Below are 13,132 nucleotides of genomic sequence, written 5' to 3'. Positions count from 1 at the left end.
GCAGAGAACAGAATGGTAATTACCAAGGGCTGGGGGAGGGGGAAATGTAATAAATCAGAGATCTCGGTGCAGCACAGAGCCGAGAGTTTAAAACACTGTGTTGTGTACTTGAAAATCTGCTAAAAGCATAGATCTTATGTTGGTTTTCTTATCACAAAATAGATAGATAGATAGATAGATAGATAGACTCTAGATGGACAGATGATATAGATAGATGATAGATAGATATATAGATAATAGACAGACTCTAGATGGATAGATGATATAGATTGATAGATGCTAGACAGATAGATGCTAGATAGATAGATATAGACTCTAGGTGGACAGATGATATAGATAGATAGTTAGATGCTAGATAGATAGATGCCAGATAGATAGACTCTAGATGGATAGATGATATAGATAGATGCTAGACAGATAGATGCTAGATAGATAGATACAGACTCTAGATGGATAGATGATATAGATAGATAGATAGATGCAGATAGATAGACTCTAGATGGATAGATGATATAGATAGATGCTAGATAGATAGATAGATAGATAGACTCTAGATGGATAGATGATATAGGTAGATAGATGTTAGATAGATAGATGATAGATAGATAGATGATAGACAGACAGATGGATGGGGCAGAAGGAAGCTTTGGAGGCATAGGAAATGTTATGGCCCTGATTGTGATGATGGTTTCAGGGTGTATACTTATCCCAGACTCATCAAGGTGTGTATATTAATATTTACAAGTTGTTCTATGTCAATCCTACCTCAGTAAAGGTGTTTTAATGTAGAAAGTTGAGCAGAAATGCTTAAGGTGAAGAAGGGTGGGAGAGGTAGTCTGGACAGAGGCAGAGCAGGAGCCAGGCCTGCGGGGGTGGCAGGTCGTCGGGGTGACATTCTGGCTGCGCCGACGGGGAGCACGGCGGGAGTGGGTGCAGTGACAGGTCGGCAGCACGTGAGAAGATGGCCTGTGTCACGGGAGGAAACGTGACCCCTGGTGCCCTGAATATGGGGCAAGGACAATTTCACCACTTTAGAAACGCTTCCCGCCAGCAAAGTGTCAGCATCTTTACTGTGTCTTTATTCTTGAATCAATATCAGTGGAATCTTAACAAAAATGCTTCCCAAGGGGAGCACCCAGAATATAGGGGACTCAGACGTGCACACAAGATCGAAGCGTGAGGTGAGGTGGCCTGTGATGGGCAAGCAGGACTGAACCTGGGTTTGGGTTTGGGGGTTTTTATTATTATTATTAATTATTATTATTTCATCCAGGAGGGTGTGACAAGTAGACGTCAAGGGAGCCGGGACCTGCGGTGAGCACAGAGGGGACACCTGGGGAGACAGAAAGGAGCCCACGGGCTGGGGGCTGCATGTGGGGGGGAGAGGTGAAGCAGTGTTGTGGGGAGGCTGGAGGTGGGGCGGCCAGGCCAGACAGGAGTGGAGCGGGGGTACAGGTCGCAGGGAGGAGCCTTTTATTTGACTACAGCAGATACAGGAAGCCGCGGGATGCGTGAGCCAAGGGCCGTGCTCTGTGGGTGGCCCTGGGCACTAGGGGGTGTGAGGCTGTGGGGATGGGGGCACATGGGACCCAAGGGACCCGCCAAGAGGCTGTGCAGGAGCAGGTGGTGAAGCGACTGAAAACGTGCAGATTCAGGGTCCCAAGGGCAGAGAGACTCGCCGACTAGCCGTGCAAGGCGCAGGAAGAAGCCATCAACATTGAGGGTTTGCCCTCAATGGGCCTTTAACTTCCCTTGGGACCCGGAAATATATCATTTCATGACATCACGTGTGACTAACCTGTTGACATGAGAACAAAGCCTCTAAGGTGACACATACTTTGTGTCCCCCACCCTTGGGTGAACTAAGGCCACGTCCACGCCTATAACCCATGGGCGTCCTGGCCACCTTTGATGGCCGTGGAACAGGACACCTGGCCTGCACGTGGTCTCACACAGCTGGAAGACCCAACCTGGAGGGTCCCTGCAGGAGCACGTCTCTTCAGTCTGGGCTGCTCCAGCCTCCCAGGGGATTTAACAATGATTCCAGTGCTGGCTGGGCTAGTAACCTGCTTGACGTTGAGTTTTACACTTAAAATCGGGGGCCCCGACAAGCTGCACACTCGCTGGGGCTCCACAGGGCGGCCTGGCTGGGTCAGGGCTCAGAAAGCCCCTCCATCTAAGGCAGGGACGTCCAGGTATCCTTGGGCCCCGACACAGGACTGTGGGGACGAGCAGCAGGGCATGTCATCTGCAAAGCAGTTCCTTCGGCCTTGTTGCCAGGATGCCCGCTAAGCCCCGTCCCCGGGCTGCTGGGCCCACAACACAGGCTCTGCCCGAGTCCCACGGCCCGTGAGTGCTTGCTTCATCGTAATGGCTAAGCTAACAGTTCCATGTCCGCCCGTGGCAGATGGACAAGCACCAAGGGAGGTGAGGAGCAATGCTCATCGGAGTCCTCACTCAGTACTCGGATAAAAAGTCACCACCTTTTCTCCCGAGGGGCTGCGACCTGCATGCTCCCAATTGACTGCACAGACCCTCCTTCTCCTGAGGGCTGCACACACACGCCAAGGGGAATCGGAACGTTGACATGAATAAAATACTGTTAAAGAAGTTTCCAGTAGCTGAGAATAAATGTCTTTTTCAAGTCGATACAACTTTCCAACAAAGGAACACAAAGTCCACTCCTACCAGTGGGTGCTTCTCAGCCAAGCTTCACCAGGAACGTCTGGGAACCTGGGAAACAGGGCAGACGAGACACAACTGGTAGACACCTGCGGGCCAGTCAACGCTGTTCCCAGGTCCAAGCTCTCCTTATGCTACACAGACGCGCACACGCTTCCCTGCTCGCCCTTCTTCACTAACCTCCCTCAAAGCAGAGTTTACCCACCTGGCTTCCTAAATCCCTGGAAGAGCCTCTCCCACCTCCTTCCACCTGATCCCATCTGCACGTCACAAGTTCCACGGAGGCCACCGCCCCAGGCACCACATCCTCGTTCTCCCTGGAGATTCTGGAACTTGGGAAAATTTTCTCTGCTCTTCCTGACATCTGCCTTTCCCTGGACTCCGTGCCAAGACCTTCCCACCTCTGGGGGCGCTGCAGCCCCTCTGTCTCCTTCCCCACCCCAGACTCCTGTCTTTGCAGCTTCGATTATGGCAGGACCTGACCAGAGAACCAGTGGAATCTACTGCTTGTGAGAAGGTTCAGGCTAAATGGTTTACTCAGGACCCTCTCCTGACCTTGTTTCTCTAGTTCTCTGAATCGTGCCACACACTTATTTTCATCTAACATGAAACCCACCGCCTCGGAACTTGTATAAATCCCTTTCTCCATCTCCTTCTCCTGAATCATTTCTCAGGTCATCAGCGCTGACCACTAAGTCCTTCATTCTTAAAAGCTCACGTTTACATTTTAACCCTTTAAACTCTTACTCTAAACTCCTATGTGTCAGGTTCTTTATTTTTCTTCCTTTCCCTATCCCCAAAGCCCCAACCTTTTCTCCCACCTGTTTGAACTTGACAATTTCACTGTTTGCCCCGATGTGTCCTGGCCTTGTCTGGGCTACCTCTAAACTGTGAGCAGCATCTTTCCAACAGGTCCCATGGCTGCAGCAGGGACCCTCCCTTCACCACATGGATCCAGATTATTCTTCCTAAGATATTCCTGGGACGTTGTCATCCTCATTCTCAACTGCAGACAAAGCCTGTCTGCTGCTTATTAATTAAAGGCCAGCTTCCTCCCTCTGCCAGTCAAGGTCAAGCAGAATTTGGCCTCAGACACCCCCTCAACAATGTCCCTCTACAATGACCCTCACGATGAGGTCAAACTGTACTTCCCCACGGAACCCGAACAGATGCTCAGATTTCTCTCACATCAGCACCACTAGTACCCACAGTAGCTTCCTGACATCGGTCAAACATTTGCGGATGTCCTAGGTCCAGTGTTAGTGACCCCCTTCCACAAAGCATGTCCTATCCGTGCCCACCAGAAGCGCCCTCTCAGTTCATTGCAGTAGAAAAGCAAAGGCTGTGTTATCAGCTGGACCTAGAATCAGACCAAGGCTCCCTCACTCAACCTGCTCAGAGCCACAGCTGGTGGTCAATTCCTCTGAGCCTCAGTTTTCTAATCAGTGAAGGAGACAAATAGCACCTACCTTACAAAACTGCCATAAAGACTAAATGAGACATTGGATATAAAAATATCTAATGTCCCTCAGACATTTCAGACACAACAAACATCACTGTGCCCTCCCTCATCCATACAACTTTATGCTCTTTTGTACTCTACTTGGGCATACACATTTTCATATTACTTACTGTCATTCCAAAAGCATTACAGTGTCACAAAATAATTAAATGTTTTATTTTAAAAATTGGTGGAGGGACTTCCCTGGTGGCGCAGTGGTTAAGAATCCTCCTGCCAATGCAGGGGACACAGGTTCGAGCCCTGGTCCGGGAAGATCCCACATGCCACAGAACAACTAAGCCCGTGCACCACAACTACTGATCCTGCACTCTAGAGCCCGCAAGACACAACTACTGAAGCCCGTGTGCCTAGAGCACGTGCTCTGCAACAAGAGAAGCCACCGCAATTAGAAGCCCGCGCACCGCAACGAAGAGTAGCCCCCACTCACCACAACTAGAGAAAGCCCGCACGCAACAACGAAGACCAACGCAGCCAAAAAAAAAAAAAAGAGAAAATGGTGGAGAAGGGAAAACAAATATGGAAGAATATGACAAGGCTGGGGTAAAGTCATAGCATATTGGGGTAATCATTTAGCATTTATTTCTATGTGAATTAATGCTTTGACAAATATATCCTGTGAATAAATTATGATGGCTATGGCCTGCTGGTATTTATACATCTGTTTGCTTTCTTTCTTTTTTTTTTTTTAAAGAACTGAATGAATTTGATAAATTACAACTTAGCCCACCCACATGAAACATATAACATCCCCTTAAACCAGTAAATCCACTCTGGGTTCCAGAAATGGACCCGTGTCATTTACACAGGTAAGAAATAAGAAAGCACAGGTAGTGAATCTGCAGTCAACACAGATAACTTATGAGTTGAGGGCTCAGCATACAGTAAATTATGATAAATTATGATCACCTTCCTAACAATAATGGTGATCTGGGTCGTCTATAACAGTTTTCTGTACGATAGTGTCTTTTTAAAGAGAAAAATTCCTCTTGCTTCTGGAAGATACTAAGTCGCTAGGAGTGAACTCTCTAGTCACCTGAGATCACAACTTCCAGGAAGGGAAAGACACTGAAAGACACATACACACACACACACAAAAGCAGCCCGGGCTCCCAATCTGTACCCATTTCTACATGGACTGGCTGCCGGCGGAAACCTCTCATCACGCTTCACGTTCCTATTCAGAATTTTCTCTGTTTCTTTCCCTTTTAAAAACACTGTCTTTGGAAAGTACTGAATTACAAACTGCATTAAAAATAACTTTACTGTACTGCCTCTAGTCTGCCACAGGGGGTAAGAGCCTCCACAAAATAAGGTTGTTGAGATGATTTAGGTAGGATGGCAGGGAATGAAAGCCCTTCTGATTGTACCACACCCAAAAAAGAAAGAGAACTTAATGGCCCTCATGAAATTAGTTCTGAAGTCTATTCGGATGCGAGGAACACGTGTAAATTAACTTCACCAGCACCTGAACGCAGGTCTTGGAGTACTGGTCCTGCACAGCTGACAGTGAGCAGTGAATTCCAGCCTGCTAATTTTACATTTATCTCCAGCATATAATTTACGGCTAAAAATAGATTAATTTTCCCCAGAACAAATGTTGAGTGTTGCTCTATAATTATATTCTCACAGCAAAAAGGGAAGCTAAGACCATCATTTTTTTCTTTCTCAGTTGGTAAGCTAATGAAATTTGACCTGAAAATTAAAGGCAAGGAAATGATAAGAAAAAAATGATTACTTTCAAATTAATAACTGAATGTGGAACGTTATTTCTCAAAATAAATTGAAGTGAACATTTGCTGAGCATGGAGAATAAGGCAGCAGGCCTGTCAGGCAGGAGAAAGGTGAAGCAGAAAATAGGAGACAGACAATGCTATTAACGTTGAAATAAGAAGTAGCATAAAAAATACTAATTGAACCATCAGTATCTATATTTCAAAAGATCAATTTTAATGAAAAAAATTTTAAATGTACTCAGTTTGGAACACTGGTGAGTGTCTTTAAGAGGTATAATGAATCAACTGGCAAATTCTGACCTTAATTCAAGTTCACTTCTCTAGATGATGCCACCTTCTGTGACAGACAATCTTCTTTGTGGGACTAGAGCTGCTCCCCAGCAAGTTCATGCTCGAAGGAGGCCGTGCAGGTTCTCACAGTTTGTGCAAAGTCAGGGCCGCATCGCAAGTCCCTCGGCTTCCGACCCAATCCCCCCCCCTCATCACGGGGTGACCAGCCATTTTCCGCCAGGGTCCCGTGTTCACGGGGGCAGCTGGGCTACCACTCATGAAAATGCCAGTCTACACAGGACAGCGACCTCAGTTATTTCTCAGAGAGCTCACATCACCAGGCAAGACGGAAGCAGCAGACCCCTCCCTCTTTCACGGCAGCTGTCAATACACACCCCCTTCTTCAAATATTTTCTTAGGTTCAGGGAAACCCTTAGCAGTCATTCTTCCCAACTCCAAGGAGGAAGAAATGCCACTTGAGACTGACTATCCACAGACCCGGGGCATCCAGGTAGATCTGAGACTGGTAACAAAAGCCGCCACAGATTCGCAGTGTGTGTAATTCAGACACGTGATTCTGAAAAGCAGGGAAAAGTGTGGGTGTCCCTGACGGGGCAGCTCTCCCTGCACTGAGGTCACCTGCCAGGGTGTCCACCGCTCCTGTGCCCGGCACAGCGACCCTGGGCCCTGCAGGCCTGGGCCGGCCCCCTGGCACTCCCACCTTAACGACACACAGCCACAGATGTGCTGACACTCAGGATCTAGCCGTGTTTCTGGAAATGATACAAGCACAAGACTCTGTTAGAGTCAAGGGACAGGCTGATACAGTCGGAACCCCGGCGTGTGGACGGGAACCCCCAGGACCATGGTCCATGACCTCCTGACCCCCAATCTTGGCTCTTGTAACTGCTTCACTGGAGGGAAACGTATGAAAGGCAATGGTAATCTTTGCGCTGGATCTGGGGTCTTCGGATGTTGTTTTGTTTCATTTGTTTGTTTTAATTTTTGTTTTAAAAGCAGGGAGATTTTTTTTTTCCAGCTTAAGAGTGACACCGTACAAAAACATGGAAACCAGAGTGGGTTAGCTGTGTGGGCCGGGGGGACCCGGGATCCTGGGCACCCTGCAGCCACCCCCCGTGGGCTCATGGCTTCTGTGTCAGGTCCCGTTTATGCCCCGCTTCTTCTACACCCTTGGCTGAGGGACTCTGATGTCCTCCCTCTGGCCCGGGCTCAGCCCCTACGCCTCTGCTGTCGCTGTAGCCCCCGGCCTGGTCGCCAGGACTGGGTCCCCACTGCCATCCCCACCGAGGCCAGCAGCCAGAAAACCTCTCCACCCAGGTCCCTGTCTCCAGGCCAAAGGTCGAGAGGGACACCTCAGGACAGAGACCAAGTCACAGGTGCGGCCGTGAAACTCTGTGACAGTTGCTGATGGAGGGGTGGTGCTGAATGACCCTCTCAGGGGACAAAGGGGCTTCTAGGGACCTAAGGGGTTGAACCTGGAGAACCCTGACTTCACCAAATACCAGTGATTAACTCCAGAGGGTGCAGCCTGAACTAACAGGAACCACGATGCAGCCTGTGGACCTCAGTGAGATGATGGAAAGCCCCGGATGCTTTACGGGGGCGAAGTCAGAGGGCAAGGGTGCTGCCACGCTGGACCGAGAGGGCTTCAGGCCCAGCTCTCTACAGGAAGGAGGCCGGCGAGAAGCTGCTCCAATGGTCTGTTTCCAAATCTCCACCCGTGGCTGTCAGGGAAGATGGGAGAAGCACCCGGCAGAGTCAGGGGCACCAAGGATGTGGTCGTGGGGACAGTCCCAGGGGGCCAGCAGGGTCTGGTTGGGGACACCCCCCGACCCCCAGGAGGGAGGCCTTTGCTGAGACCAGCTCTGTGAAAGCCAGATGCCGACGGCCCTGTTGGCAGTGACCTCCCACCCTACAGCATCTTTCTGGTGATGGGTGACTGGCGCACAGAGTTTCAAGGAGCAGTCTGAACTTCATTTTTGTTCTTCTATAAATTGGCTTTCGCTTGGGAGAAATTTTATAAATTCTTTAAGCAATAGATGTTTCATAATGACCTTTAAATTAACATTTAAGGTTAAGCACAGTTCAAAGGAAGAGCTTTTCTTCTTCTTTTTTTCTCTTCCAAGAATGCTTCCCTGAAACACTGGACCATTCTCTGGAAGTAAGTTGTGGGATGTCCCTCCCTGCCGGCCCATAAGTCAGGACACAATGAAATCCAGTAACTGAAGGAGGAAGTCAACCTCCTTTTAGGAACACATCATGACACCTCAAAACAGACCTTTCATCTCGGGATCCTGAGTAACAGTTCCTCAGAAAGGCAACTGAGTAACTGTAAGAAAAATAAATCACTGGATGGATATTTAAATGGCTAAAAGTCTATGTGAGAACAGAACGAATGCCAAACACCAGGAGTTTGGCCTTTTTAACTGAAGTGCATACCTTCTAGAGGGTGTTTAATTAAACCAGCTGAACACTCAAGATGTGAATGAAATAACTCATAAAGGTTCCACGAGAGACATTCTACAGTACAATGAATTTATAAGTATTAAGCCTGTTCCTACAAAAATGTTCCATTTTCTCTTCAGAAAGACTATGAAAATCACTCCATGTCTTATGACTGTACCCCAAAGGCCAAAGTTAAAGGCTGGTGGTTAATTATTGAAAGGTTAATGCAATAATCTGACACGGCATCAACCAGCAACAGTGCTGTAGGGATTTCAGACAACAGACGCCCTTCACAGCCAGTGCGGTATCGTGACTACTGGCCTTCCTGGAAAGAAGCTCCATCCCCAGAGGGCTGCATACCATTGGCTTGCATGCCTGTGCCTGGCCAAGTCCAGGTCAAACAACATTAAAAGCTGCAGAAATCACTAGTCAAACATGTCAATACAGAAGACAAATAAAGAGGGAAAAGAACAGGTGCCAGGGAGACACAGGGATCTTGTGCCCTCATCACAGAAGCAGAGATGCAAAGAGACCCCGGACCCTGAAAGCAAGGACACGACGGCCCACTGTCAACAGAGGGCTTGGGGCTTGGACAGATTAGAAAGTTAAAATGTTCTGAGAGGAAATGAGTAGATTCCTTCTACAAATTGCGTTGATTTTAATAACAGCCACGTCCTGTGTTCAGAAGCCAGCAAATGTATTTTAGGTTATTTTTCTATCAAGCTATGAATCTTGATATTTTCGTATTAAGCTATAATATGCATGTGGCCTACAAGGGAAGAGATCTGAACAAATCTCAGCTGAAAGAGGGATGTCTGAACAGTCCACACAGGGACTAAAATTTTTCATCAGTGATTATGTTGTGAAATATGACTGTTAACACTTTTTTCCAGAATTGCATCATGAAGTATGAATGTTAGCATTTTCCTCAGGGATTACGTTGTGAAAACCTGTAAAGCACCTTTATTCCGATGAGTAAGCCTGCACCAGGCACAAACCCAGATCCTGATAAGCTTTTCCGTGTCCCCAGGAACCATGAAACCCCAGCACAAGGTAGGGACATTTCATTAGTGATATGACAGGTTTACAAGCAGACACTTCACTCCCAGGATCTACTCTTTCCCAATTTTTCTCTCAGTCGGGACCGACACCAGACAACTATTTCCCCAGTCACCGAAGACTGAACGCTTCAGATCTTTTCCCATCTTAAGGTTGTACTGACTTCTTTCCTTGGAGAAACCTGTCCTGATTCCCTGCTTCTAAGTTCCCGCTGGTGGGTAAGGGCGTCTTTCCTCTATCCCAGCCCTCCTTCCCTCCCAGCCACTTTTGGTGATGCCAGGGAAACTTTCCTTATTCACAGGGACAGTCTCCGCAGGGCTTGAAAATCCAGCCCCTGGGAGGAGTGCACCATTTTCTTTGTGTCCATCCAGCTCTGGGTCCATCCAGCCGTCAGGAAGAAGAGGAACTTAAGTGCACGTATCAAGATCACCATTATCCTGACAATGAATGTCTTTAAACACAGATTATTTTCTCATTTGCTTTAGATCCATCAGGTGCATTCTGATCGTAACAAAAGACAGTGACCTATTTCATATATTTCTATACAGCCTAAAGGAAAACTAAAACTAAATTCATTTTCTCTTTCAAGGGAATGTTTATGAACAACTGGTTTTATTTCTCAGTAACAAACACTGGGATTTGGTTTGATTCCGCCTGTACCCACAAAGGTATTTACAAAGCAAGTTTCCCTGAATGCTTTCTAAAACAAGAAGAAAAAAAAGAAAAATCATTACCTTTGCCAAAGTTCTGGGTTTTGATATATTTGAATGTGCGTCTTGAACTTAATCAGGGATTCTCACTCCGAAAGACCATCCTCCGAGCCTGCTGACAGTAAAGGCGGTGTTAGTGTTTTAACCAGGCAGCATCAGGCCTTCCTAACAGAGGGCCTCCCCCACCCACTGGTCGTAGAAGCCTCAGACAGCAGCTGCTGAGCCCCCAGGCTCCGTGTCGTGGCCTCACAGGGCTCAGCCTGCAGGAGGACGTGGCCTGGCCGCTCAGAACTTACCATCCTGTTAGGAAACACATGCCACGTAAGGACACGGCTGTGGTCCCCTGCACCGCAGTTATTTTAATTAATTGTTGTTTCTCCTGCAAATCGGCTTTCAGAATCACTTAGTCTGTCAGGCTTTTCTGAGTTACTCTGATTTGAATTGTTTTCTCTTCCCTACTCTTGCTTCTTTAATCCTCAGTGCAGACAAGGCCTCCTTCAGGAAGGCATCCCCAGCTACTTTGGGGTGCATTTCCTTCTCTTTGGGGTTCTCACAATACCCTACATTTCCACTTATTGTGTTAATTGCTACTCTGGCTTTTAACTGTATCCCTGCTAGTTTATCTCTTATGCGGCTCCGTGAGTCTCTTGCGGGTACAGTGTCAATTGCTACTCTGGGTTTTAACTGTCTACTTGCTAGTTTATCTCTTATGTGGCTCTGTGAGTCTCTCGCAGGTGGGAATTACATCTTTTGTCTCCGTGTCTCTTGGGCTGTGTAGTATCTGGCACTCATGAAGCTTCTAAAAATATTGGACCTTAGAAATAAAAACACATATTAAACTTTGTCTCCCAGTCTCTGATAAAAGGAGCTTGAAAAACAAACGTCCACCGTCGTGCCTGGACTCTCAGCAGAAATTTTGGGGCACAGGAATAAGGATGCATTCCCACCTGGCTCCATTTAACTCATCCATCCATTCACTCATTTCAGAGACATTTGCTGAGTGCCTTTTGTATGCCAGATACTATTCTAAGTCCTGGCCACACAAACTCTAACCTGCAAAAAGCAGAGACTCTGGGCCGTGTTTGAAGACCTGAGGAATGGGCAACGGGGGAGATTCAGGCAAAGTACAGTGGGGGCCGGAGATGGTCCAGGAAGGATCAGAGGTAAAGAGAGCCTGGGGGCAAGGGGGGGGTGTTGCAGGCACCTCGGACACACCATGCAATGATTTTGCATTGGGGTCTCAGGAAATCTGATGGAGTGGTAAATGTGATTGCAATTCAAAGCAATGAGAAGCTCATCCCTACCCCCTCACCTAGATTCACCCTCTTAGGCTCACGGAAATGCAGCACAGAACAAAAGCTTTCCCCAAAATCTCAGGAAAGGAACTTTAAGACACCAGGGAGACCATTATTTCATTATTCTGTTAACGTCTCTGGGCTCATTCTCTAAAGCACTCAAGCCGAGTCTGTCTCCCCAGGTGACTCTCCATGGACGGGATTCCCCCAGGGCAAGAGAGAAAGTTGGCAGGAGGAATCTGATTAAGGCTTGCAGCATTTCTTTGGAATTCTTATGAGCATCAAGGTTAGTACTAGACTTCTGAGTTTTGAAGAACATCAGCATTTGAAACACTTGGATTTCTGAAGTAATTCTGGGAACAGGAAAGACCCAGCGCTGGTTTCAAACCCACCTTGGTTTTTCCTCCGGCGCCAGCAAATACTCCTCCAGGGGGAGGCCGGAGAGGTTGAGCAGCCTGTGGCCCAGGCGGTTGGTCAGGTAGGGAGCCCTGGTGCTTCCACTGGGGCACTTCTGCAATTGTTTCCAAAGACGTCAGGTAGAAGCTCATTCATAACCCACACACAGGTTTACTGACATTAAAGTAAACGTGACTTTCCCTAGCTGTCATGTTTTCAATGAATCATCGATGGCTCTTTACATGTTCTCAAATCTCTTTAAGAGCCACCTATTGATACGTTTGAGAACTATGCTAGAATTCCACTGCAACCTTTGCTGTCAGTTAGATTTGGGAACTTCCCAACCTTTTCCTGTATGTAAGCTTGGGCAGATTTGTAAGAACTCAAAAGGGGAAAAATGTTTTCACTGGGGTGACCTCGCATTTGACGAACCAGAAAGAGTCAGAGGATGATGAGCAAAAAATTCAAAGGAACGTGTTTCTTCCCTAAATGCCTGAAGCAGACATCAAACTCCTCTTCTGCAGTGACTCACAGGCTTAGAATCAGAAAATATTTGCCCAGCAGGGACCACCCCGACTCCCCCTCTCCTGAAGGCCTCTGACTCCTAACATGGGGACCACAATTTCTGCCCAAGCACACAGTGCCAGAAAAAACAAGGATTCTTCAGTTGAGTCAATTGCAGGAAACGCTGCATCTTTTCCACCCCTTGTGTAATGATTCATACATGATAACAGCATCGTGCAAGAGCTACAGCAAAGAGACCTGTTAACCAGAGCTTTATCTGGCCTTTCTGAAGCTGCCTTGGCTATGGAGCTTTTTCATGGGAAACGCTTTTCTTCTTGCACACATATTACTGAGGTCTCACATGAGGTTCACGTGAGTTGCAGTGAATTCACGTCAACCACTTGGTACTTGTTCATTCATTCCTCTGCCACTGACAGTCTAGTTCCAGTAAATTTTAGGGAGCTGTTAACAAAAGGTACCAGTCTAACAGGATGA

The 13,132-nt window shown here is 47.4% G+C and overlaps 1 protein-coding gene across 1 annotated transcript in view; it reads right to left on the bottom strand.

Moving 5' to 3' along the window:
- Positions 1-13,132, bottom strand: part of ABCA13 (ATP binding cassette subfamily A member 13) — a gene marked incomplete at its 5' end in the record, with an annotated part of 336,636 nt that overhangs the window by 103,549 nt on the left and 219,955 nt on the right. Inside the window, 5 exon segments of the mRNA XM_082400416.1 lie at positions 5,468-5,477; positions 5,481-5,576; positions 10,467-10,514; positions 10,518-10,554; positions 12,130-12,248. Of these exon segments, the coding sequence (XP_082256542.1) occupies positions 5,468-5,477; positions 5,481-5,576; positions 10,467-10,514; positions 10,518-10,554; positions 12,130-12,248 (310 nt within the window).

Source organism: Balaenoptera borealis (assembly GCF_965194805.1).
Source record: "Balaenoptera borealis genome assembly, chromosome: 7".
NCBI lineage: Eukaryota > Metazoa > Chordata > Mammalia > Artiodactyla > Balaenopteridae > Balaenoptera > Balaenoptera borealis.
The sequence above is the reverse complement of the archived record's forward strand: the minus strand, read 5'-3'. Positions and strand labels throughout refer to the sequence as shown.